This window comes from Patagioenas fasciata, chromosome 2, assembly GCF_037038585.1.
Source record: "Patagioenas fasciata isolate bPatFas1 chromosome 2, bPatFas1.hap1, whole genome shotgun sequence".
Lineage (NCBI taxonomy): Eukaryota > Metazoa > Chordata > Aves > Columbiformes > Columbidae > Patagioenas > Patagioenas fasciata.
Window position 1 is genome coordinate 120558523 of NC_092521.1, and position 27988 is coordinate 120586510.

Here is a 27988-nt window from a genome sequence, read left to right on the forward strand (position 1 = left end):
TTTTTAAAACCTCAGGGAGGGCTTTGCCCCTGCTCTCTTCAGAGCATGCACTTGTCAGCACAACTCGTCACTTTTATTTTCCTCTGACTAGGGTAACTTGTAGAGGGAATTCAAGAAGTAATCAGACAGCAGATATGACATGAGCACTGTCAGTGTCTGATGGCATGCGGCTTTAAATGATGCTTGGAAACACCGATCGGTTTTATTTCCTCCTCCCCCATGCCTTTTTTTTTTTAAAGACTCTGCAATTCTGCTCAGCATTGTGTTGGGGAAATTTCCAAAAGCAAGGCGGGCTGGAGAAAGCTGGCAGAGGCAAGGCAGAAGCTCGCTGAAGCTGCTGAGAGGATGGGGTTGGCTCTAGCCCTGTGAAATGCGGAAGGTCTGGCCTGCAAAGGGTGGCCTTGGGCCAGCACCTGCTCTGCAGCCCAGTGAGGAATAATGATGCCTGTTTGATGCCAGTGCAGATGCTATTGAAACCAACAGCTGAGTGGGAATAACACACGAGCAAGCTGCTGGCAGGACAGGGCTGAGGTGTGCAGCACAAACTGGAGTTTGTCCAGGGCAAGCTACCGAACAATGATCACAAGTTAAGTTGGTGAGAGGATGTGGGGTCCTTCCAGCATTGGAAATCGAAGAGGTTATTAAACTGCCGGGATTAAGTGTCTCTAATGGGATGAAATGAGCAAATGGCAGCCAACCAGGAGGCTCAGGGTACATTTTATTGTGTGCCAGGGCTGTGTTTCAGGACCCATCTGAGCTGTGCTCACAATTCCTGCTCCCCTGGCTTAGCAGCTTGTGGCTCCTTGCACTCCCACAGACACCCTCAGCATGTCCCTCCCCAGTCACAGTGTGTCCCTTCCCCAGGCACAGCCAGCTCTGGTGGCATTTCCCTTCTCCTCTCTCAGCTGGCTCCCCATCAGCCCCACTGTGTGTACAGATACCAGGGGCAGGGGTCATCTCTGTGCAGACGGTGCTCAGTTGCTCTATTTAAGCACCATGAGGAGCACACGAGCACAACCAGCAGCTTTAACACAGCCAGCACTTGCTGAGAAATCAAAGCCTTGTCCTGCTTGACCAGGTGGATAAAGAAGGATCTGGCAGCCACTGCAATCCCCTCCTCTTCACTCCCACCCTGTTTCTGTTGCCTTTCTGAGAAACTGCTCTATTTGGAGGGATTTACGGGGGAAGCAGAGCCTGCTCTTCTTGCTTTCTTGCCCACCCATTTCATCCTGGCACACACAGGTGGACAAGATGCAATTGTGTTAGAGGGAACAGGAAGCTGAATGTCTCCTTGTACAGCCTGGATGGCTTTGTTAGGACCTGTCACTGCCTTTATCAAACCACACAGTGAAGAAGAACACAGGATTTTGCAGTGGTTTTCAAAGAAATTCTCATACACTGATTTTTAACTCAACCCAGACAGCCTTAGTATCAGCACATTTTAACACAGAGCTGGGAGATGAGATAGTGGCCCAGCTGAGGCCAGTGGGGTGTGGTGTCTGCCCTTCAGGTCTAATTAATTCTCTTTAATGCAGCAACAGAATCATCCAGTTAGCAGTACAAGGTTTGGGCTATAAAATCCCCTAGAGCCTTGGTGTAGCCCTAGCTGGTGCATGCCTCCTCTGCTCTCCTGGAGGGAGGCTGCTGCATAGGGGCTGTGAATCAAGTACTGCAGCTAAATGAAGAAATACCAGCCTGTGCAGGTTGTGATGGTCCTGGCCAGCTTCCCCCAGTCTCTGGGATGGGAGCATCCTGAGCTGCCTAGGGTCAGGGAGAAGAGATAAGTCTGGGTGGCTGCAGTGCTCTAGGCTGTGCAGACAGGTGTGCCACAGCACGGTGGCATGGGCTGGTCCCTCTCACGTGTACCTCAGCATCAAGATAATATGATGAGTCTAACCTGGAGACAGGCACCCTTCATACCTTTGCTTATTTGTGTGTATCGAGAAGCTAGGGAGCCACACAAATGAGAGTGTGAGAAAAGACTGACATTAAGACCTGCTCTCTTCCTACCTAATTCTGCTGCTTGTGGGTTTCTTTCAGAGTATTTCTGTCTTTTTCTTGGCCATGTAGATTTCGCCTCCTCTGTTTTGTTCTACTTTTTTTTTTTTTCCTGCCTCGCAATTCCTGGCTACCTTTCCAAGCAGCAATTAGCTTTAAACACTTGCTCAGCCATCCTTGACGCTGAGCTTGGCTTCTTTCTTCTATCTTAACAGACTTTTCTCCTTTGACAGCAAGGTTATATACTTTCACACACTGTCAAGTATCTCTTCCTCTTCTCTTCCTTTTCTCTGAGCTCCTCAGCAAATATTTCACATTGCCATCAAGCCTAATGGTGCTTACAAGCTAGGATTTTTTGCATTTACTTTTGGCAATTTTTTCCCCCCTCTTCTGCATTCAAAGCTTCAGGCTGCCAGGCTTTATAGGCCGTGAATAACTGGGTTTGCTGAGGTTGCACCAGTAAAAGCAGAGCATCCTGCAGTGCAGCAGTGAATCTCTCTTCTCCACACAAACAGCCCTATGATGTGCCAAGACTTGGAAAACTTGTATTGTGGCTTTGCTCTCCCTGATCAGCTGCTTGTGCAAATGCAGTAGATTCCTGCTCCGGGAATACAAACCTCAGTATTCCAGTGCCATGGAGTGGCTACTCACTGAGGTGCAACAACCACCTACATCAGCCTCTGGGGAGTTCAGCTCTGAAGGAGATCATCTGGTTTTCTTGCTGTGGACAGAGGAAGACAGTAATTCAAACCTTTATTAGTGGCAAACAGTGAATTAAAAACTTGTCAATGAGCAAATCAATATTTCTTCCATAGGTTAGGAGAAGGGATCACAAGGAAGATGAGTGTCCACGTTATGTTGATCTGGGCATGATCCGTACCAGTCCATTCTCCAGCGTTCCATGCGAATACACATTTGCCTGAGCAGAGCACGCTCACCTCTGTGTTGGTGCTGTAGGTTAAAGGACACATTTTAAAGACAAACTGGGGACACGGTGATCGGTTCCTTCTGGAAGGAAAGTACAGGAAATGTGGTAAGTCAAATTAAGGCTATATTAAGGAAAAATGGAGAAGCTGGAGATGTCAGAACTGCGATCAGGCTGTGATTCACTCTCACATTAAGCTGATTGAAGTGCAATCTGCAGGCTAAAAAAGTAACTTTTGACAGTTATAAAGGAAGGCAGATTTTGGACAGACCAGTTCCCTGAGCTGCTCAGCACGTGGCTGCCCAAGGAGAGAGAAACATGACTGAGGAGGAACACTGTGGCAACATCACTGTGGCAACATCATTTGAATGCAGCCTTCATCCAGGCTGGCTTCTCATGAGCGAGAAACTCCCAACCTTAGACACTTTGCGATATTCTTGCCATTATAATGTGTTTAAAATGGCAATTGGCCCCCACATTTTTCCATTCATGTGTTCCATTTTGCTTAGTAGAGGGCAAATTTCAAACAGTAACTTGTGCTCATCACTTAAATGAGGTTCAGGCTGGCATGTTAATCATGGATTTCTGATTAACTGTCGTGGTATCACATGACTATTCTAGCTCAAGTCCCTACAGAGGTATTCTAAGAAGAAATAGCATAAATATGGCCAGATCATTGAAGATGTGTATTGTGCCTGTCCATGAAGTACAGTTGCGCATGATTCATTAGTACCACAGAGAATGAGCACCAGGGGCATTGTGTTTTCTTTGCAGCATTACGAGTACGAAGACCAGATTTTAATATGGAAGGTCTTGAAATTTCCTATAGAAAAATTTCTGTTTCAGACCAGTAGAGGGGGAAAGTAGGCCAAATACATAAATTAGTGGTTTTCATGAAGATTTATTGGGGAAAAATTGCAATTTATCTCCATAGTTGGACTGCAAAAACAGTAGTTCCTTTTGCTGCTGGGTTCTTTGCTGATGTCCTTTATTATTCCATTTATTAAAAAGCTAATGAATAGTAGGCATATGTTATATTTTCCTATCCTGACAGGAAAAAAAGGATAATTTAATCTGAGAAGCTGAGTTTTAGTAGTCAGTCGCTGAGAAGAACACTTGAATATTCAGCTAGGTAAAAAGAAACCATTTGCACATATGAAATACTTGCTGCAACTCAAGCAAGTTAATCTTATGGATGGGTGTGTAAGTTGTAATGTCACAGGACCCCATTCAAAAATCTCCAAAAGAATAAAACATAATAGTAATCAAAATAATAAAGATAGTCACATAAGAATTTGTAAAACAATTTGCCTATATTTCCTGAAGAAATTATTTCTGCCTTGAAATTATTGGTCTCATCCATAATACCAGGTGTTTCAAAAAGAGGGACCCAATTTAGAGATGTAGTGATTTCAAATCGGGTCCATCTTTCTGAAACAGCCTGTATATTTTGTATAGTACAGGCAGGGAGAGGTAGAACAATTTGCACATTCAGACCCCACAAAACAAGGAATGGGCAGTTAGGAGAAGAACTACCAAAGTAATCACATGCAGAGAGTAATGAGGTTGTCTGACACACCTTTTTGGTACCACTGTTTCAAGTGTAGTCTCCCTGATACAGATTCAGATATTGTTCTCATCACACAGTCTCTTCTCATTTTCTTGTAGAAAAGAATGTGACTGACATCTCCAATGTGGAGCTCTTTCTTGCCTTCTTGTGGTGTCTGTAGAATGCACTGCAAAGTGTCTGAGTCTGATTGAATTTATTTTAAAATGTGAATCACACCAAACATTAAGAAAAAGTTGAAGAAAGCACCATACTTTTATATTTTTTTAATGGTATAGTGTACTGAATGCTCCAGGAGAATGGATCCCTCCATTAACAAATACAGTCCACTAATATACTTAATGTGTAATTTCTCTTTTGCCCTTCCTTGAGCCCCAGATTTGTCCAAGATTTAAGATACCAGCTTCCACGAGTGTGTGTACCTGGTCCTTTATAATTTTCTCGACAAGTAGGAAAGGATATTTGGGTACTAGAGCTGATTAGAGAAGCTGATGCAAATGTCCTGTTCCTGCACTAGACTTTCCCAACAGATGGAAAGAATTTTACTTTCATTATTCGTGCAGCTGGTGAAATCCTAAGTGTCTTACTCCTTATCAAGAATTCACCCTTATCCTTACCCATCCTTATTCTTACCATCTTGCATTCAGAGAACCTCACTTCACAGATGAAGCTGTGTCTGGGTGCCACAAGGATCCTGAATCTTCTCAGCTTATCCCTTTGCACTCTCCTTTGATTTCTCTATTGGCAAAATACCCCCTTCCACTAAGTGAAGAGCTTTGATAATGGTCCAAGTTTAGAGCACTTTTCACTTATTGGGTACTTGATATGGAGATTTTCTTTATATATTTATGCATCCAATAGAGGCAAGATTCAATTGCAAGAAAGAGCAATATAGCTGCAAGTGAAACAAATGAACCTCAGATGTAAAAGGTAAAGTATTACAGCAACATCAGCCTGACAATGTATTTGTTGTTCTATTTGGAGATTTTTTTGGAAAGAATTATAGCTTGCAGTAAAGCTATTTACATCAAGTACCTCAGCTGGGATTTGGTATTAAAACTGTAACTGAATCTATTCCCATTAATGTTGTTTAATATAGATCACCGAATGGTTTAGAAGTAATGAAGTCACATAATACTTACAATGTACACTGGGTCACCACCAGTAGTTGTGGAAACCTTATTGTCTCCTCTCTCCTATCACAGCAGAACATAATCATAATGGGTTTGTTTTTTCAAGGATTACACTCCATAGCACTTTCAAAGAAAAAGAAAAATTAATGACCTTCACCTAAAGAAGTTTCATCAAAGGAGAGCACTTTTCCTCACTTTTCTGCACCAGGAGTGGAAACAGGAGCGGGGCTGCATTTCAGATGTCACCACAGGACTGCTCCAGATTCACTCTTCAGGCATAAGGACATGAAGTTACAGAACCAGGAGGCCTGAAATAGAAAGGGCTAAAGTTTCCAGTAAGAGCTGTGGGCCATCTACTGTTCCAGAAATCAAGCCATTGAGCAGTGATGGCTCTAACAGTTTAATTGCACTGATCTAAGTGGGTTTGTAGGCAGGGAGTATCCAGACTACAGCAACCTGCTACAAGGAACGTGATAGCATGTGTGCAGCATGCTGGTATCAACACATGGAAAACTCACCCTCCAGGAAAGCCATTGATGGTCATACTTATGCCTAAGAGTATTTAAAGCAAATAAATGTTGGTCTGTAACTTTATATTTGTTTTACAGTTAGGGTCCAACGCTTGCCCTTGAGGGCAACCAGCCTGTCAGCCCTGCTGAGCCCTGTGGTGAGGGCATCTTTCCTGTCATGGAGCTGTCTCACGGGCAAACAGCCAAGGCATCAGAATAATCCCTCATAAGAACGGCCACCAGAAAATAGCTGAGGGCTTCCAAAGTGGACGTCAGGAAAGAAAGGGTCATTTTATCAGAAGGGCCCCTGGATTAAGACTTGACTGCAGAGCTTTCTGTTCCTAGTACCACAGACTGCCTGTGAGAAAGAAGACTAACATTCTCCGTGCTAGACCCTATTTCAGTACAAATAATCTGTAATTGTTTTAATGACTTTGTTAATGATTCACAGATATCTTATAAGCACTATTTACTCAGCTTTCTTCATTACCCCACAGCCTACAGCAGAGATGCCACTGAGGAGAACCATAATTATTGGCACCCATAGGAAAATGAACAGTTTGAGATGTGCAATTAGAGACCAGTCTTTCCCCTTAAACTCCTAATTAATGGATGTGAGTATTTTAGGTTTTTAAAATTGCAGTTACTGTATTTTTATACATTCACCAGGAACTTGCATAAGGAAATGAAGTTCAGTGTATAAATATTTGTCTGGAGTGACACACCCTGTTAGTTTGAGAGCTGAGTTTCAGAGCTGAGCAGAGAAAGGAGGCGTGTGACATCTGGTCCTGGGTTTACTGGAGGGCTGATATACTCCAGTTTCTACTGGAAAGGTAGTTCTCATAAGAATTAAAAAAACCAAGAAACTCCTGAACTCTAGTTTGCAATAAGATACTGTTAATTTGGGCAGCGCAGCAGGAGGTGGCGAGTAGGCCTCACAGGGCCAATCCTGGTCTTGCAGAGGAGTCCATCCCTGCAGTGCCTGCAGCCCTCAGCGAGGACGAACCAAGGCGAAGTAAGTGACATGGTCCTGTCAGACACCTTTAAAACAGGATGGAAAAATAAAATGGCTGATGTGAGGTCCCAAGGCAGATATACAAAAAAAGAATCTGATGTGGATTTGGGACAATCCCTGGAGGATTTGATTTGCATAAAACCACACAGTCATTTTCAGCAGCTTGTGATAGATATAATCCTGCTCCAGTACGTCCCATGCTCTTTTGGGGGTAAGTTAAATAAGAATTTTACCTTGTGTGTGAGAAAATGCTAAGGAACAAACTGATTATAGAAAATCCAGGCAGGGAATTAAAGCATTCATGGAGTAAGCTCTTTGAAATGAGCACTGTGTATTTTCTATGGGCTTGTACAGACCACAGCTCAAAGGCTAGTAATCAAGGCATGTGAGGGATTGTGCAAGAATGTGTCAAACAATAATGTGATTGGATGTACAAGCCTCTGACACATCTACTTTCATAATACTTTGACTCAGTTCTTTTCTGGAAAGGGGTGCTGGCAGGCAACCTTATTTTAATTGCCGTAACTATTGCTGCTAAGGCATTTGTCTCAAAGTTTTGTGTTTGGCAACAGGGAAACTGCGTTGGTGAGAGAGCTATCATGGTAATAAATTTTGCTCGCTAATTTTTATTTTAATGTCCATCTCTGCTAGGTGCATTGTGGAGACAAGCTTCTTAGAATATCTGTTTCTGCTACACCTGGGTAAATCTTACTGGTCAGTTTATCTAATTAATGTGGTCTGCTTCCCACGGCTACGAACTGGACTCATTTGCAAAGAGCTTGCTCCACCACTATATGGCATTTTTGCTGTTCAAAACATTCATTTTTTCCTCAACCATGGTGTACTGCTTCTGAACAGATGAATATCACAGAAGTAGGGACTTAAATTTAAGATGGCTGCATAGAAATTTTGTAAATCCGTAAACATTTATGTGGATGAAAATGTACCTTTTCCCATGCAATGGTCTGACAGGAAGGGAAAAAAATGAGCAAGCTCACCTTTTATCTCCATCTTGAGAGGGGTTAAATGCTTTATCTTCCAAATAAACGTTGGAAAACTCTGTTCAGCTGGTTTTGTTGACCTCAGTTCCATGCAGAAATTACTGTCAGGATCAGGGTTTCTTTAAAAAAAAAAAAAAAGAACTTCTGAAAACTACCTTATTTGGGGTATACTAAAGCATGTGAAGTTAATGTAAATAATTTTGACTAATCTTGCTTAAAGGAATTCACTGTTTTTTGTACTGCCTAGGATTTTAAAGACTGTTCATGAGGATTTGTTACATTATTGCTGTGATTTTTCTTGTGAAAGATAAGTAGAGAGTTATATACTCTTTGCATTTGAGGATAGTTTGTCTGTATAGAGTGATAATTTGAGGGGGGGAAGCTCTTAACAGCATCACCTTAATTTGTCAGCTTCAGCCCAATGCTGTTGGGTTGATGACAGCTTCTAAAATTTAATTATTCATAATTTCAAATAATGAAAAAGCTCAATTTATTTGAATGAGAAAAGCATTTAATAGGTCTTTCTGTATGAAACAACCTACTTGATTGTAGTCTGGCTCTAGGCATCAGGGGTGCTAAAGAAAAGTTATGTTTAGAAGCAAATTAACAATTTCTGAAGAGTGCTAGAGAATTGAACCAGTAAAACCTAAAAGAGAGTAACTCTAGAAGCACCTGCAGGCAAAGAGGTTTTAGATGGGTTTGTTTTAAGCACAAAATTTCATGGCCACCTGTTGATTCTGATACAAAGAAACCAAATGAGGCTGAAAGAAAATACCACTGAACACAGAACAAGAGCTAAACCAACACTCGCTCCTGTTTATTCAGTGCTCTAGTCTGTGAAGTCAAAGCTGATTTAACTTGAGCATTTTCATGATCAGCTGGAAACTTGCAGGGTTTTTCTTGTTCCTCCCCTGGGCACCATGCAGCTGTCTTTCTTTTTTTTGATTTGTAAAGAACAGAGAAATGCTGAACTGTATCAAAGACCCTACCACACCCTCAGTGCCACTTTGCACAGGAAATAAACGAAGCTCTAAAGAAAAACTTCAGTAGACCACATCCCTCCTGCTGCTGCTTGTCCTCAGATTGATGTGCAGGAGGGACATGCATGAAAGATGTGGCTAAGCGGAGAAAAAGAATGATATATTAAAAAAAAAAAAAAAAACAAACTCTGGGGATGAAGGGCACTTGCCTTGTGTGTTTCAGCCAGTGTCACAAAATGAAGTTAATTCTTCAGGGAAATTGAAAATCTCACCACACCTTTTTAGGAATTTTCTTTTTACTTGTGTAAGTGTTGAATCGTGTCTTCACCCATATGCATTTGGTGACAGGCATAAGGGAAGAGCAGTAGAAGAGCCTTCATTTTTTCTGCATGCAGCAACTCTGCAGACACTTTCAACCTTGCATTTGTGCACCCTGTATGAATGAGGAAATCTGCAGTAGCAGCAATATGGTCAGCAGCATGTTCACTTCTGAATCACTTCTGAAATGTTTCTTCCCATTCTTCCCAGTACTTATGGGTAGCTCCTACTGCCATATATTTTTTTTAATTATTATTCTACAATATGTTTTACTAGCTCATATTGCTGTTACCTTTTAACTGACAGCCTCTCCCCCCCCACAAACAAACAAACAAAAAACCATGAACCACAAGAAACCACACATACACACACACACGAAAAGGCACACACCCACACTCCCTCCTGCCATCCCGCCACTGTTTGCAACAATTAATTTTTACTGCATCACTTACAGTTTGTCTGCTGGTGTTTTCGTCCAAATTGTGAGACTTTAGTGTGTTTGTTTCTTTTCAAACTGTTGGCTCACTTAAGTTCTGCTCCTAGTTAAATAGCAAAACCTCTTCAAGCTGTCTGCTTTAACTAACATATGTATATAATCCTAATTCTGGTTTATCTCAATTTTCCTTTTTTATCTTTTCACACCTAAGGTTTGTCAGACCTCCTCCTTACACTATGAGGCTTGCAGGGTGGGGAACCTGACTGTTAAAATCTTTGAGGAAAAGTCATGGCAAAACGCCATATCACATTGTATGCTATATGTATTAAACACTATTATAAATTTGTCCATTCTTCTCAGCTTTCACTTCTTCCTTATTTGCTTATGGGCTATGAATTACTTAACTGGTTTAACTGAATTATCATGATACTCCATGTTTTACATACACACATAATTCGTATTTATGAAGTTCTTTGAGACACTGACGTTAAAGGTTACAATGACTTCCAAGTTAATACTGTTAAATTATTGTTCACTACATTTTGTGGAAATACTCCGAGGTCTTAACAAATCTGTTCAAAGTGAGAGAGACTTAATTACTTCTTACTGTCTTTAATTTCTGCCTTGAGATAGCAATAGGCTGGAATAGATTCCTAATTGGTCCCTGTGGCTAACAGAGTGACTTATGTCTTCCCAGCAGGTACTGTGTACATTTGCATAAACAGTTTCCTTGCTAAGAACCACTACCTTTGTCAAGAAAGTCGAGACACTCAGAAAGCAAACTTCAGAGTCCTCTTGGAGTGGCCTGGGGTTGTCAAGACAGCCCTCTGTATAATGCAGTGTGACTGAATGCATCGGTAACGCCCTCCCTCTCCATCCGACAGTGTATCATCTGAGGGACACGAAGCCAGTGCAAATTTCATTTACCCTGAAACCAATTTTTTAACAGGCTTTGCAACAATTATATAGTCCAAAAATCTTTCTTATGACCACAAGCCCCATTCCATGGATTCTGAGGGCAGAGGGAAACTCATAGCAAGGTGGGATACCCTCCCTGGGTTTCCCACAGCTGGGCTAAGGCAGGGTCCCACTAGCCCTGGCACTCAGCCTGTCATGCACACGTGTGGCTGGCTGATCACCCAGCACAGTTTGGGCACAGGCTCAGGAGTCACCCATCAGCCACCGCAGCTCTGTAGCCACCTGTAACTTATGTCACTGCTGGATTTGGTGCTGAACTTTCCAGGCAAAGCCCGCCTGCTTATTTAAGTCTACGTTTAGATGACTTTTTTTTTAAAAGGCTGTGTTGTGACAAGAGAAACTCACCACCAATAAAATACCTATTTTCTTGTCTTGCACCCCACTAGTATGAGACCCACTATCTATTTTTTACGATATTTTTTCCATGCTACAGCTTATGGCAGAATGGTTGCTGTACTACAGGTACATACTGGCCGTCTGCCTTCTTTTTTGGTTCTCAGCATACCGAGGTTATTGTCACCAAAAGATTGCACGGCCTGCAGTTTAACATAACTCTCTTGTGAATGTAAGGGGATCTGGGAATTTCAGAGCCCTAGAAAGTGAGATTAAGACACAGGGCATTCCCCTTTGCCCTATGACCACTCCACTGTTGCCACTATCCCTTGCAACTCCTGGTGCACTGCTTGTCTCCGCAATCACCAGGTGCTGGGTGGGAAGGGGGTTGGGCATGTTTTGTTTACTTGAGTCTCACCTTTGGCTGCAGAGTTTGTCTTCTTGAGAATTATTTTTTATTCTGCATCCTTATTTAGATACTTGTTTTAATTATTCAATGGCTGTGTCATATATGATTTCAGGGAAAGCCTCATATACCTCGGTTTCACCCATCTGTGCCTTAGGATTTTGCCTTTAGAGGTGAAAAATTATTTTAGTCAGGCTGTGGGTTTGTTTGTTTGTTTAATTGTGAATGCCATCAATCAGAAAATACTTGCTGTGGATGCAAAGAGAAGTTGATTTCTTTTGAACTGAGACACCAAAACCAGTAGTTGAAGACAAACAGGACATGCAACAGCTAGAGAAAGGATGCAGACAAATAAAGAAGTCCAGCACACTATCCATAAGGCCATTACAATATTTGTTCACCTGTACATTGCTCTTCTCTTTCCCCTCTCCTAGTTGCACCATTTCAGTTGTTAAAGGCTGGTTTAAGCATGCCAGAAGTTAATACCTTCCCTGTGGAATACTGGTGTGGAGTGAAAACATACTAATTACTGTACTGCACTTTGTCTCCAGTGCAGAAGAATGTGAAATATTATAGAGAAAGGTATAAAATCTCTGTGTACCTAATTGCACAATATTGAGGCAAGGGTGAAACATTACTCCTGAACTCAATATTAACTTATTAGCTTGAGTGTGAGGAGCGTACAGTTTTACCTGTTAGATCTTACTGTTGTTCAATTGTAAACATTATAGCTAATTGATATTGATGGCTGATCTTAAAACATATTCTTCTTTCAGGGATTCAGCTAGAAGTATAAGACTGGAGATGGATTTCTACCCTGACATTTTGTTCCCTTATAAAATAATGCTTGGTGTGTGTTATTGATTACTCTTCTAATATAGGCAATGAGTGACCTTTCCACTTAGACGGTTTCAGATTTGTTGCCATGTCATGTTGCTCTTGAAAGATGTTACTGTTGAAAACAATCCCTTCTTCTTGCTGTTATCTAAAGAAGTAACAAGTTTCTTCTGTTTGGGAAACACCCAGACATGTATTTACCTATAGGTGTGTTTGGAAAATACAAAATAATATTTGATGCAGAATACTTCCCAAAGTCTCGTGGGTTTTTTGTTTGTTTTTATATACACTTCCGAAATGAATGTGATGTCTGCCTCACAGAGTGACACGCATTTTACTAACGCAGACAAGTGTAGGTTAGCATAGAGGTAAACGTTTGATAAACCAGTGTATTTGTACTACCATGAAATTAATGTAAACAAAAATATTATCCTAGAAAATATTTGTCTTTAAAACCTGCCAAGATTTATTGAATACATCTGTCTTGACAAAGCACTTCAACTGAGATCAAATAAAACCGTGCCTTGCAGTGAAGAACTCCAGCTATTTTAAAATGAAGTTAAACAAGCATGAAAAAAAAAAAAAACAACAGGGACAAAAAACAACACCACGGGAAAAGTAATTAGCGTGATCCAGTAGAATCCGCAGTGATACAGGACGTACAAACGCACGGCCAGACTGCAGCCGTGACTCACGGATGATTCGAGGGACTGACCAGGCCACACCTTCGTGATGATCTCCCGGTGTGCTGCATCCACACGGATGTACCGCTTGTCCGTTCGCACCAACCGGCCTCTTTTTCCCCACCTCGGAAGATACACCCCTGCCCTCCCCGACCCGATCGGCACCGTCTGGCAGCAGCGTTTCCTTTCTCCGCTCCCCTTGCGCAGCGGCCGCTCTGCCGGTGTTCTCCTGTGGCCGCCGTGTGAGGCGGCAGCCCTGAGGCACACGCCAGAGACGGGACGGCCCTGTTGCTGCCCGTCTGGGGGCGCAGCCCGGGCCAGGCCCTTTTCGGCGGGTAGTGGGGCAAGCGAGGGCGCGCACCCCTCCCCCGGGCGCGCCCCCGCGCTTCCCGGCGCCAGCCCGCGCACCGGCCCGCCCTTCGCCCGGCCCCTCCTCGCCGATTGGCCGGCAGCGCCCGGGCAGGTGCCGGTGCGCGGCGGGGGCGCGGCGGGAGCTGCCGCCGCCGGTAGCGCAGCAGCACCCCGGTGGCGCGTCCGGCGGGGACGGAAGGCGGCAGCGGTAGCGACTACAACGGCGAGCTCTTGCTGCTCGCCGACCCCTGCGGAGCGGGAGTGGAGCAGCTGTGCCCGGCGGCTCCGCGCAGGTGTCCGGCCAGGGGCTGGCTAGGGGCGCTCGCAGCCCCCTCCCTGCATGAACGACGGGGTGCAGCCGCCGGCGGTGGCTCTTCCCGTCCCCCGACCGTGGGGAAGTTACTGCTCGCCTGCCATTTTGGTGCAGCCCTCGCCTCTGGCTGAGGGTGAGTACGGCCGGGGGCGCGGCCGCCCCTTCCCCGAGGACTGGGATAGATCCTGGGTAGAGGGGACACCCGCAGCGCCACCGCGGGGCCGACCGGCGCTGTGAGGGGCGGGAGGGGGGGTTGTCTGTGGCAGGGCCGCGACTGCGGGGCCGCCCGCCGCAGCGCCTCGTCGTGGGGGGCGGCTGGGGCTCGGCCCGCGGCGAGTTTGCCCCTCGCCGGCCTCCGAAGGATCGTTGGCGGCCGAGCGGCCGTCACCATGCGGGGCGTTGCGGGGCGGGGCGGGCCGGTATTCCGCGGAGAGTCCGTGTGCTGGCGGGGGGGAACACAACGACACGATGTTAGCCTTTCATTTAATTACCGGCTGGATGTCTGAGTAGCTTCGTAGCGTTCAGCTGACAGCGTGGTTATTTGCGGGCCGTCACTGCAGTGCCATTATTATTGTTATTATTGTTGTTATTATTATTATTATTATTATAGTGTTTAGCTCTTCATCAACTTCCCTGCGTGGTTCTGCATGGTGCTGCCTCTGCCCCCCTTCCGCGGGAGCATCCCACCGCTCCATGCTTGTAATTTATGCTTCAGACAGAAGCAGCGTGCGTTTTCCTAGTATCAAGGTCAGTTTATCGTAACTGCTGAGGAAAATACCATATGGCTAGGGCTGACTTTTCTTGTGGAATCTAATTAAGTGGGAGCATGTGTTGGTGCTGGGGTTTGTGTGGTGTTTTAGGTGAACGTCATCAAATGAGATTGCAAAATGCTTGGAGTGTATGTGCGTCCCTCCTCAAGTATGTTTGCAGGGATGTTAACTGTATCTAGCAATCTATTTTGACAAATAATGGGTTTGCCTTATATGTACCATTTTACTATTTTCTGTGTTTCTGAAAATGCGCGTAGCTGTCTTGCTATGGAGCCTGGAGTTTGGTACAACAGACACAGCATGGATTTTGGCAATGAAGGCTTTTACTCATCCTCTGACAACCCTTTCTGGAAGGCTAGAGAGAGAAAGGAGGGAAAGATAGTTTAGTTCTCATATTACCAGATATCTTTCTGGCTTTGAAGGAAATTTCATCAAGCCTGACGGGTTTTTATAGTTGTTTATTAATGGTTATAGCAGTTCGTTTGAACTGCGTTGAGACCACTGACTTTGTCCCTGCAGTTAAGTATCAAACAGTAATACTTTCTGCTCACTTCTAGCTTGAGAGAGTGAGCAGAGTTGTGTAAAAAGCAGAGTATGTTGTATGTAATCCCTCAAGCTACTGCCTTATCCATTGTTATTCAGGTACCGGATTGTGTCAGGGTATATTTACTGATGCCTTATGCCCAAGTGTCCAAAAATGTACTTAGTGATTCTGTAGCCTTCCTATGGAATTTGTCAGATAACTTAGTACAATGCATATAGCAATTACAACCAGGAGAATATAATTTTCAACAGTTGTGATATATTAATTGTCAGTGAGAACTCCCAGACCAGAAGTCCATCCCAGTAACCCTCAATAGGATGAGAGGTACATAAAGAAGACCACTGCCCCCAGTGACAGGACTTGAATTTTGAACCTGCTGCTGATTCAAGTAGCACAATACTGTCCTTTCAGACAGGTTAACACTTTTCAACAGACTCTTCATCTAAAACAGTGCTCTCTAGGAGTGACACAAGATCACAAAAGGAAAGCTAAAGCTTTTATCTTCCTGAGTTGTTTTCCTGCTTCCACCCTAACCTGACAAATATGGCTGGGTGTGCTGACAATTGATGGCTAAGCCAGGCTTTTGGATTACGTGGGGTGTACCCAAATGTATAAACACAGTAAGAATTCACCTTTCTCATTTAATAGTTATACTAAACAGAACACTTGAAGAACTTGTGCTTAAGCAAAGAAAAAAAAATCCCCGAACTATGCATGGGTGATGCTGAAGAAAAGCTGTATATACCAAATGCACTATTGTTCATAGAATCTACATCTGTATGAAAATGTAACTCCTTTGTATTGCTGCCAACATTAATATGCCCTGTTGTCATCATACTGGAAACTGCTGTTTGGCAGTGTTAGCCACCTTAACCTGCCTTGGGAAGTTGGACAAGTTGAAAGAAACTAGTTGAATGTAACTCCATGAAAAACCACAGAGACAAATTTTTCTCTTTGAGAAATCATATTCATTTGTTTGGGCATACGAGGTCCCTTCCAATCCCTAACATTCTGTGATTCTGTGACTAATCCCACCTTCCCATGGAGCGCTTTTGTCGCTTTCCTTTTGAGTCCAGGGAGGTTATTTACTAGACAGATTCCTAGAGATAACAAAAGCTTCTGGCTCACCTGCAGACCACTGACAGCCAGCAAATAAACCAGCCCCGAGTTTCTTATATTCAGAGGTTTATAGCAGCTTACTTCAAAAGCAGCTTATTGGACTTAAGGGAAGGTGACTGATATATTTCAATGTGGAGTGGAGCACCCCATACTGTTGCTCAAATAAACAAAGAAACTTGGCCTTTATTTGTAGCATAAGCAGGGAATTTTGTAGAAGGGCTAAATACAGTGTAATTTGATAAGATTTCAAACCATGGTCTAGTTTTACGTGTCTCTTTGTGAGATTGGCCAAAGACGCCTATCTTCAAACTTTATATGAATTCACACAAACCCAATAGGAAGACCCGTTATATGTAGCTGGCACACTGGTAAGATCTGCCATTCATATGGTAAAGTGTCATAGTGATTATGACCTGCTTGCTATTTATAGTAACTTTCAGTTGAAATGTGTTAACCTCTCTTTTTTTTGTTGTTGTTCTTGGTTTATTCTTATAGAAGAATGCCATGCTGCATTTCTGAAAACTGCCTTTTCAGAAAATAATCATTATGTAAGATATTCTATGTCCTAAAAATAAATAAATAACACATACTACAGTAGAAAACAGTTTAACAAATCACCTAGGAGCTTTAGTGTAGGTGAACAGAGCATAAGGATTGCACTGGCTTGACTGGTCAAAACCTAACATCAGCATTATTGCAATAATGAGAAATTTTTGGATTTTATGAATTGTGTTCTGGGAATAGGAACACACTGAATTTCCAGACCAATATGCATTAAATTTCAACAGCCAAGCAACCTTTTTCTTTTAATGTTATACTAACAAAAACCTGTATCTTGCCATTTTTTACTGACCCATTAGTCTGTGAGTTGGTTAGAGGAAACAAGACCTCTTGTTACTTCCCATTAGCTCTATGCTTTGTTTACCTGTCGATCAATTTATGAACATAAAAGAAAAAATAATATTGGTGTTTGGTGTTCAGATTATTGCAGTTACTACCATACACTGGTTATTTTAGGGTACAAAGCATTACCATAGGAAGTTAATTTTGCATTCTTAAAGGCAAAATACCCCTCCAAGTAAAATACCAGCCGTTGAATTGGAGGAGCAAACCGCTGTGGAGATGAATCCTCGAGATGAAACGCTTTGGGGGATGGCATTGTCTCATGTTGACTCATGCTAATCAATTCAGTAGTCTTCCTGAATTGTGCTTGTGCTGGCTGGCAGGTGGGAAGGGAAACTCTAGTCCATCTACTGCTGTAGACAAAAGCTCAAGTTCTGCTGTGCAGCAGTTCCAGACTTTTTCTTGCAACATATGCTGCTTGTTGATGGAGAAAAATAAATGGATAAGTGACTTAATGCAGCCATAGTTTCTGAACCAAGTCTGTTTAAAGGGTGCTGAGGTAATTTACTGCAGAAAATGAGATGTAGTCTCTTCTTGTGATAGTAATCTGAAGTGCAGAGCCTCACTTAAAGGCTGTTAAAGTCCATGGCATTCCCACTGGCTTTAATGAGTCTTGAAGCCAGGTAGTAGCCTGAAATATTTGGGATTTTTTAATAACAAAGCAATCACTTTCCCAACACCCTGAACCCGCCTCCAAGCAGAATACTATGTGGCTCTGCTGTTGTAAACTTTCTGTTCTTGGAGGAGGACAGTACATAATTTCTTGTTTTCCTTCTGGAAAGGAAAGAAAGCAAAACATGTTTACAACTCGAGGAGTAAATTTTCTGTTCTGATCTTGTGATAAGGAGTTTTATCTCTTCTGTAACTAATTCGAGAAGAGCCTCTCTGCTTATTAGGCATTACTTCTGGTATAGATGGTGATTTTAATGTGGTTTTTCCTCTCTCCTTTTTGGGCTGCAGGAACAGGATGTTGTGTCACGAGGAAGTCCAAATAGAAAAGTGCTGGTTTGTGCCATTATCATTAATTTCCATGGCATGGATGTTGAGCATATGATTTGAGTGCTGTTGACAGAGATGCAGCTAATGCTGTCCTGAAATACACTCTGCAACTGGAGGTATCTATTTTCTAACCATTGTCAACCGTGTAAGAGGTTGATTCCCTTTTTTCCCCTTAAGAGAACTGATCCCTATGCTTCTCAGTGTTCACCCCTGGGAGTGCTTGGTGTACCTTTCTGGAAGTTATCTCAGTACTTGTCTAGCCGTCTTAAGTGCTTTGACATTTGTTTAACAGACCATGAGTTAGATTTAAGATAAACCATAGTTTGTGAATTGGAGAAACACAAGGTTGTAAAAGCAATTGGAAGAGCTTCGAGGAGGATTCTAAAAGGTATAATCTGGTGATGTTGTTTTTTACAGTCTCTGTTGGGCTTGATCTGAAAGGCAGTGCCACAAATTGTCCATGTATTAATCACTGCAAGCACCAAAATAATGGGTTGAGTCCCAAATGAGAAGAAAACAGTTCACCTCTAGAAGAAGATCAGCCTGATTATTCCACCTCCCACTTCTAATGTTTAATGATGAGGCTTCAAATTCCTGCTCCAAAGTAGTATCACAGGTCAGAAAGAGGGGAATCAATGGAGGAAATAGTGTGGACTCAGGTTCCACAGAATTCCACACGTGATTAAGGGAACTGAACCTCTTCATGGAAATATGTCTTCTATGTAGTTGTGGTAGGCAAAGAATACCTAAGATTATGATTTCAGTTGAGGGGGTAGCTGGTGTCTATATTATATCAAGGTCCAGAAGGCCTGTTATGATGGATACTGGAAAACTAAAAACTAGATAAGCTAATGTAGAGGACTAGAAGCAGGAACTTTCTTGGTAAAGCTGATGTTCTTTATTAGGCTTATCAAAGAAGCATGCTATTTCAGTGTACTGGTAATGATACTTTCATCTTCAAGAGTGGGCCCTGATCCAGGGAACTACTTTAAAAATAAAGTTAAGGTACAGAGTAGTCCTAGCTAGTTTCTAAAGATGGTGGTTTAAGTTGATCAAATAATATTTTCTGTGTGACTCAAAAAAGGTATTTGTGCTGGCTGGATGATTCTCTAAACCTGTAAGAGAGTGAACTGGTTTGATTTCCTAGTTTAAACTAAAGGAACTGTGAGGCTGCAGGAGTTTGGATTCAAATATGAGTGAACCAGCAGTCAAAACCTGGCGGTGAAGCTGGCCTTTAAACTCCAGAAAGTGCCTGACTGCATCTTGTACTTGAATGTAATATGTTCCTTGTTTGTATAAACTTGGGATTCAGAGCTTCGGGTTTGTTTTTGCTGGGCAGCGCTCAGATTACCTCCATGTTGGGCGGTGCCAATATGAAAAAAGTAGCCAAGGTTGGGTCCAACACAGAGCCTCTTATAAGCAATGTGTTTATAGGTCCCAGTGTTAAAAAACTAATCCATCAACTCCCCCACGTGACAGATTAACACAGCGTCTCGTTTGGTTTTCAAAGGCTTTCTATGGCTCTGACTTGATTTCTACAACTCTGGCTCTATTTTACTTTTGGTTTATATCACTTAACAAATGTTTTATCTAAACAATTCAAAGACAACCTGGTTCTGAAACCCTTTTTTCTATGCAATGTTTGTCAACCAGCTAGCAGATCATCACTAAGTCTCAGTGAAATGGGACATGTTGCATTACAGATGTGACTCTTTACTATTGTATCTCTTATGATTCTTGCTTGCTCCATCATTAATCAGGGTTAAAAGCACTTTTCGCAGATGTTGGAGTGAATGCAGAAAGCACAGTCTTATTTTTTTTTCTTAAATTTGTTCATTTACTTGCTAATCTGTAAAATTCACTACTTTGCAGTGGGCTTTCCTGTCAGTGGTTTGAATTAGCGATGATTTACTATGTTAAATTTGTTTTCACACCAGGCAGCACTAGACAATACTGCCTCTTTGTGGCAGCTGCTGTTGGAAGCTTTTTCTTACCTCTAAAAATAGTACGTCTGTCTCCGTCCTAGTCTTGTGGAAAGATTCTGTCAGTCAAAGGTTAGTTCTTGGATTAGACTTAAGGAGATGCTGATGAGTGATATTTAGTAAAAGGGATGCAGGATATCATTTAGTGCAACATATGTTTTGGGGGAAAGATCCATTTTATTGTGTAGGATATTTAAAGTACGCCTGTGGTGTGTTTGCATATTGGTTGCCTTTTACATTATGGATGTTTTGGTAGCAGTCAAACAATCCACTTAACTGTTTACTTTGTAGTTTGCATGGGTTGATCACAATGTGGCTTTCAAGTTATGATGACATTCTTAATTTATCTGAACTCTTTTGCCTGTATTATTAAAATGAAAAATTAAATTTATATGCAGATGTAAAACGTGCAATGTTTCTAAAGCTTTTGAGGTTTTACAAAAGCTTCACCTTTTCTCTCAATGTCTTATTCCCCAGATTAAAGGTATGAATAATTGACGAGAAGTCTTAGCACCACTTTATGCAGTAGCGATGCTTTGGCATCTTGAACTTGCAAGAGTTATCTTGGTGGACCTATATTTTCATGGTTAGCTTGTTGGTTGTTATCTGGAGGATGCTCCTCTATAGCTGTTCTTACAAATAGTGACTGTGGTGGTACTGGGGAACGCACTTAACTTTAAAACACGTGCTCGTCACGTGCTTCTCCCCAGCTCCCATGGTACCGGACCTGCTGTATCATTAAGTTTCTTCAGGTTTTATAGAAAATGGGATGTTGGCATCTGAAATAGAGATATACACATGAATATCCTGAGTCGTGTTCTCTTATATACTCTTCCACAAGGAGGGAGAAAAATACTTGAGCTTTTCCAGGCTTAACATGGCATTGAACCTGATCTTTTTTCTGGGTGCACATATTAAACTGTTGCACAGATAAAGTGAGTGCCGGCTTCTCTGTCTGCCTCTTAAAATGAAATAGAAACTGCCATCAGTTCTTTGAAGGAACAGAGAAGAACAAATCTGATGCATCTTTCATCTCTCTTCAATCTGTGTAACTCATTTGAGGGCCATTGATTGTAAAATACTGAGACTGACAGGTGTCTTGGGAGATGGATGTGGCATGTGTAGTGCAGCACAGATGGGCGAATGTATTTTTGCAGTCCTCGCTCTTGAGCTAATGCTGAGGAGACAGGTAGGAATACGAATGAGCTTTTTGTTTAGTGTTTTCTTCATGCTGGCTCAGGCTTAGAAAGTACAGTGTGCAGACTGATTTGCCAGTTGTGTTCTTGTTTGGGTTTTGATGGGAGGGTGGAGGAAGGGACGTGGTTCAGTGGCTGCTGTTCTCTGTACAAGGAGCCTGGGTACAGGACAGTATACTCTGAGCATCACTTTGCAAGTCAAACATCCAAAGCGAAGCCCTTGTAGTCTCATGCTTGCAGGCACACAAATCTCTGACTGTGTTGGGCTCTTCGGGGCGAGTTGCGTGCACATTCTGGCTTTCTGCCTGACCTGTGATGATTTGCCTTGGGGTTGTTGACAGTCCATTACGATAATCACCTGCATTTAATGCTTTAGACTGAAGGCAAGTGGAAAAGAGGCTGATCATCCAAGATACAATTGCGTGACAGTGCATTACTGCTCCAATTGTGTCTTTCTCTCCAAGTTGCCTTCCTCATTTTGGGAAGAGTAGCAGTCAGTCTCGCATAGTCAGAATACTGTCAGACCCGTCATCGCGACTACGCATTCTTCCATAAGAAGGTTGCTGCTAAATAGAGAAAATAGAGCTGAATATAGTTAGCCTAAATTCAACCTAAACAATGGAAGATGAAACTGAAGTAAAATGAGAGGATACAGTAGAAAGCCACTGGCAGTGAAATACGTGCTAACAGAATATGCCAGATGACCTACAATATTTAGCAGCTGTAGGGCCAAATTCTAGATAAGCCTTTCCTCTGGGAGTTTGCTGTTATCAGTGAAAAGATTATTCTGGTCAATGAATTTGACTTTTGTATAAATTTTGAATTCCCACTGGGATTTGTATTTGTGTATCAGTTGTAGGCCTGGTAGGTATAAAATAGACATGGTTTATTATTAAGATTTCCTTTTTAATATGACTTTTTCTTTTTTTTTTTTTTAACCTGTCAGAGGTAGATGACAGAAAGTCAGTCCTCCAGTGTAATCTTTAGCCTTTTCTGCAAAAATAACTTCTTTTTTGCTATTTAAATAGAATGGCTTCTATTTTTTAGAAGCAGCTTAATATGCTGTGTTCTGCCTCTGGAAGAGTGCCATCCTCAGGTAAGAGATGTAATTCTTTTTTTAAATAAAACACGGTTTTAGTGGAGCTTTGCTACTTTTGCTGTTTCACATTCAGTACTTAAAATAATGTAAAATACAGAAGCAAGAAGGCTGTGAATATCTTCTTTCTTTCCTAGATAAGTTGAAATTTAAAACTACACAGTACTAAACTTAGACTTCTGAGGTTTACAATTTCCCCCCAAATGGTATGTCCCAGCACTCTTCTAGACAAGGAGTACATGCGGTTATTGTGATAACTCGTGTTAATAAGGAACATTTGTTACTGAAGGAACCAAACGAACTTCATAGCTCTTTTAAAAATGTGTTGCCTCACCCCTTGCACCCCGTAGCAAAAGAAGCTTAACTTTGCTTAGGAACTTGCAAGCCGTTTGGTTTTCTAAACGAATCTCACATAAAATGGGTACAAGACTGAAAGGAAGATAATTTTCTGCTTTGGTTATGAACCAGGAAATATGTGCAGTAAATCTCAGTTATAATCTGTGTGAGTACAAAGAATAACGTCCTCTTCAGATCTTTGTCTTGCATCTCATTTAAAATGTGGCACACTGGATACAAGTCCTCAGGCTGAAGTCAGTTGGACTGTGTTTAATTTTTCATCCAAAGAGGTGGCTTTGTGTTTACAATGAGTATATTATCCTTCTAGTTTATTTCTGAATATCCACGGTGTCATTTATTGCAGCTTCTAGACTTTCTTGGAGTTTAGAAAATATTAAGAAATTTGTGAACAATGTTAATTATGCCTTATTTTAGACTTAATGATGTGCTAGCTGTAGTAGAAATTACTATGGACAGTAATGTTCTTTAAATGTTTTCTTTGGCTAAGGATGGTTTTGTTCCAATGTGTTGACATAATTCAAAACACAGGAACCCTCTTTGCAACTTTCAATGCTCAGCCTTAATTTTTTTTTGCCAAATAAAGTGTGTGACATATAATTTATATATGATATATATTGTGACATTTGCATTAAAAAATGTAGTGTAATGACCTTGTGCTGGCAATGTGAATACTTCTTTCAGATATTTAATTTATTAAACAAAACTTTTTTTGAAGTTTTAGAAGCTCTGCTGTGGACAAAGTGCTTGTTTTGCATTTTGGCTCAGAAAGATGACTGTCTTATTGTATTATTTAAAAGGCCAAAATGCTCACCAATAAGATTAGACAAATAATTTCTTAAGGTACTAAAAGATGTCTGCAAAAGTTGGTCAAACGCCAAACTATGATGACAAGACAGGTTGAGCAGGATTATTTAGGTCCTGACAGTCTGCTGAAGTAAGTAAAAATGAGTTGGTTGGCAATAGAATCAAAGTTGTAATTACTAGAAGGTCTTTTCTTCTCAGTTTTCTACGCGGAAAATACTTGGAGTGGTAGAGTAGCAGAACAGATTAGAGAAGATCTAGTGTTTAGTTTGGTGACTCTAAAGCTGAGAGCGTGTGAGGGAAAGGTATTCTATACGAAATATTTCAATTGCAAATAGCTGGGGCAAAGCAGTTTGTGATATTGGCTCCCCAGGCATCACATTTCATTAATGGACAGGAGCAGGATTCTAAAGTAAAAATGCTACTGTGTTAAGAAAACAGGTGACATCTCAACTAAAAATGTGCTCAGAAATGGAAGGAATTGTAGGATATTCTTGTTTTCAGTGTTAGGGCATTGGAGGGATCTCTTCCATATACACACTATATAGCACCCCCCGAACCTTCTGCAGGCTGAGCAGTCCTAGCGCTCACAGTATCTCCTCTTGTGAGAAGTGCTCCAGTCCCTTATTTCTCTTTGTGGCCTTGAGCTGGACTTGCTCCAGTAAGTCTTTATCTTTCTTGTACTGGGGAGCCAAAACTGGACACAGCACTCCAAATGCAGCCTTGCCAGTGCTGATTTCCTTGCTGTGGCATAAAACTAAGATGCCTGTGTTGCACAATACCCAGCGTGACCACTTGCATAATTAACTTTATAATGTGGCTCTTTGTCAAACAGAGAATCTGATTTAAATGTTAGTTGGTATTTAAAAAAAAATAAAGTTTGTGGGGTTTCTCCCTACACTCCTGTAATGCTAATCTTCTGCTGAGCCTGCACGTCCAAACAGCTTAGCTATCATATGAGTGACTAGGAAATATACTATTTGCCCTCATTTTTTGTGTATTGATGCTCTTGTCCATTTTAACATTCAGAAGAACTGCTTGCTGTTTGTGAAAAACATTTCATTTGCTCATTGTTCTGTGCTGTTTTTTGGTGGTGTGGGTTTTTTTAAAATTTTTTTTTCTTAAACTTCCACACTGGAAACATTTCTTGAATTTAACCTTTAGTTAGATTTTTAAGCAGACTCTAATAAGCATTAAGGTTAGAGAATTACTCAAACAGTACCCAATCGTTTATTGTAAGCCTGGGCTTTCCTGTTACAATGTGTTAATTTGTTGAGCAAAATTTTTCTAGGGAGCAATAGTATTCCTTGTAATGTCTCTGAAAGCTTAAGTTTTTCAATCAGTTTGAGATTTAGAAAAGAAGTATTAGTCATGAAGGTAAACATCTGAATAGCTTCATGTAAGTTATTTCATTTGAGGCCAGAAGTTATTTTAGGCTGAGAAACTATTCTGGTTTTGGGGAGGGTGTGTGTGTGTTGTTTTATTTTTTTGTTTTTAAATGTCACTTGTTACACTTCCTCTAGAGCCATTGTGTATTTCTGAAATGCGTAATATGGATCTACTGAAAAAAAGACATTTGAGCGTTGTTTATAAATATTTACAAACTGCTGTGATACTCCCAGATCACATATAATTTAGGAATGTGATGAAAAATTATTTCCTGGGAAAAAAACACAGGCATTGCCAAGAGGTTAATGGAATATTAGAATGTAGACTGAGTGTCTTATAAGTAAATAACAGACGTGAAAATCAAAAGTTAAAGTTGCTGGTGAATCTAAAGTACAAGTGAACTTGAAATAAAGTCTTTGCCAACCCCAAAAACTCAGAGGTAGTGAGGCTGCTCACTTACCCCCAGATTCAGGGGTATATTTCCCGCTTCCAATAAATGCTCACAATTGGCAGTGGCAGCTCGATGAAAAGGATAATTTTCTTTACTGATGGACCATGGTTTCTACATGTGAAAAAACAGAGTTAATTCTGACAAAGTTTCCAAAAACATTGTGATGAAAACCTGCATGGAGAACTTACTATGACAGTGTTACAGTTGTTGACTTGATGTTGAAGAACAACTGGAATGGCATCTTTGATCTCCTGGTATCTTCATCGTCTTTTGTCTCGGACAACTGTAGCCTTACCGTGGAGGTGTATCTGTTGGCTCCAGCAATTGCTTAAAATAGTTTTATTTCCTTGTAGTTTGTGTCTTGTGTTTCTCCCATAAAGTGTATGGGTGTGAAAGATGTTAATTGGAAAAGTCCTGCTTACTTCCCTGCAGATGTGGCTTTCCTGCAGTGAAGCCTTTGCATAATTTTAGAAGGTCAGAGCAGCCTTTGCATTGAAGTGCTTTGCATGGGAAGGTCTGGACAGGTCTCCCAGAGCCTGGAGGGAAGAACACGTCCCAGGGCGCTGCTTGTTCCGTCTTTGAGCTGCAGCACGAAAGTGTAACCTCAGCAAACTCTACCTCATCCTTTCTTACGCTTGCCGGTGCCCAGTCAGGCTTTGGTACAAGGACTGTGGAAAATCCTAACACTGTGAAAATTTGGGGAAGATTTATGCATGTGTGTGAAGTGTAAGAAAAGCTTGCCAGTTGTTCCTCGCTATATTGTACCCAGCCCTTAGTTTTAACGTACATTCTTGGCCTTGCTAGTAGAATTAGTGAAGACTGCATATAGTCTTTCTGTTTCTGTGGCACTTTTTTCTACAAATATTTATAATATTGTTTAGAAGTAAATTTTTATAGCCTTTATTAACTTGTTCATATTCAGCCTCCTTAGTAGATGCAAAGAGTGAAGCCAGAAAAATACTCTTCCATTGCGATCTTGGTTGTGTGGTGAGCATGTGTCTCACTGGAGGGAACTTGTCATCGTGATTTTACCGAAGTTTCTATCCTGTCTGTTTGTTCTTGTTGAAGTGTTGTTTCCTTGAATGAAGGGTGTATTCTAAACTTCATTGGTAGCCTAACCAAAATAGAAAAAAATAAACAATCCCCTCTTTCCTTGTGTTTGTTTTTTCCTGTTGAAAAACTGTAGCCAGATGACCTGAGGAAGGTAAACATTGTATAAAAAAAACGCAAACCAAAACAAAAAAGCCAACCAAAGTCTAACCAGACACATCCCCGTCATCATCTAAGTAAGAAATGAATTGTTATGTTTAACAAATAAAGTGGGTTTTTTTTGTTGTGGTTTGTTTATTAGTTTGTTTTCCCATGTTGCTTCTTACTATACGATTTGGAGCACTTAATTGTATGCCATAGTGCTGTTGTTTAGAGCTCATGTGTTTTATGTAGCCTCATTCGCTTGACACTTGTCGTGGATGCAGAGGTAGTAATAGTTGCCTCTTCAGTAAAATTTAAAAACTTTTGTGTGTTTGTAATTATTATATACCTTGCTAGGAGCTCATAACAGAGCTGCAGAAACAGTGGTGTTTCTGAAACCATAGTTTAATGTGGATATGGACCAAATTATTATGTTAGAATAATTATATCAATCAAATTACAGAAATTAATACTGATAACTGAACTTACTAGAATTCAACAAAATTAAGAAAAGTCATGAGAAAATAAATTATAATGAATTGAAGATATAATAATTCATTAATGAAATGAATGGACCAAACTCTGGTTCAAACTTGTAGTACCTTCGATTCACACATAACATTGACTACTAGTTTTTCTCCTTCGTTGTCATTCATAGAGAGGGGAAATAAGGATTTTGTGCTGGCAGTGACAATTTATTTTTTTCAGTCACTGTGAGAAATACATTTGAAATGTGTATGCTTTTTATAAATGATGTTTTAAAATAATTCTTGTTTTCTTAATTGGTAGTACAAAATATTTTTGAGTCTTACAGGAGAACATGTTCTTGGCTCATACACAGTCCCAGGGATTGTGTTTTGCAAAGTCATGACATAGAACCTTAAGAAATGTCTAAACCTGGTTTCACCTGAGTTAGTTTAACGTGTTTTTTGCTGAGGGCAACACAGAGATCTTCCCTCAGTATTATTGAATATTCCAAATAACTTATCTTTTGCATTTCTTTTTTAATTTAGGAGTAATTGCTTTCAGTGCATGGAGCTTGAAAAATAATTCTGATATGAATAATTTGCTTCTCTGATGTTTATGGCAGCAGCTTTGTTGGGCAAATGTGCCTGTGATTTCAGCACACTCAGGAAAATTATCAGTGCTTTCAGTTTATTTTACCTTTTTTTTTTTTTTTCTGATTTCAGATATTCCTCATAGTTATTCCTATCCAGGACAGTGTATATAATGGGGAGAAAACTGGATCTTTCTGGCTTGACTGATGAAGAAGCAGAGCATGTGCTCCAGGTGGTTCAGCGAGATTTCAGCCTTCGCAAGAAAGAAGAAGAAAGGCTGAGGTAAGAATGAAATGTGATTAAAAATATTGATCTGTTTGGATTATTACAGACTGTTTTTCAGGGAAAC

The 27988-nt window shown here is 41.2% G+C and overlaps 1 protein-coding gene and 1 long non-coding RNA gene across 5 annotated transcripts in view; one reads left to right on the forward strand and one right to left on the reverse strand.

The window, feature by feature from the left end:
- Positions 1 to 2793: 2793 nt before the first annotated feature.
- LOC139827260 (uncharacterized) lies at positions 2794 to 13475 on the reverse strand. Its single transcript, XR_011737699.1, has 3 exons — positions 13152 to 13475; positions 8146 to 8267; positions 2794 to 5746 (listed from the first exon to the last, which is right to left on the reverse strand). It is a non-coding gene; the product is annotated as an uncharacterized lncRNA (long non-coding RNA).
- Positions 13476 to 13587: 112 nt separating this feature from the next.
- The window catches only part of MYRIP (myosin VIIA and Rab interacting protein), a 217278-nt gene continuing 202877 nt past the window's right edge, over positions 13588 to 27988 (forward strand). For all 4 annotated transcript variants that reach the window (XM_071804849.1, XM_065832886.2, XM_071804844.1 and 1 more), the window contains exons 1-2: positions 13588 to 13916; positions 27772 to 27921. In XM_071804849.1, coding sequence (XP_071660950.1) covers positions 27812 to 27921 — 110 coding nt within the window. In that variant the 5' untranslated portion in view covers positions 13588 to 13916; positions 27772 to 27811. The remainder of the gene's footprint in view (positions 13917 to 27771; positions 27922 to 27988) is intronic.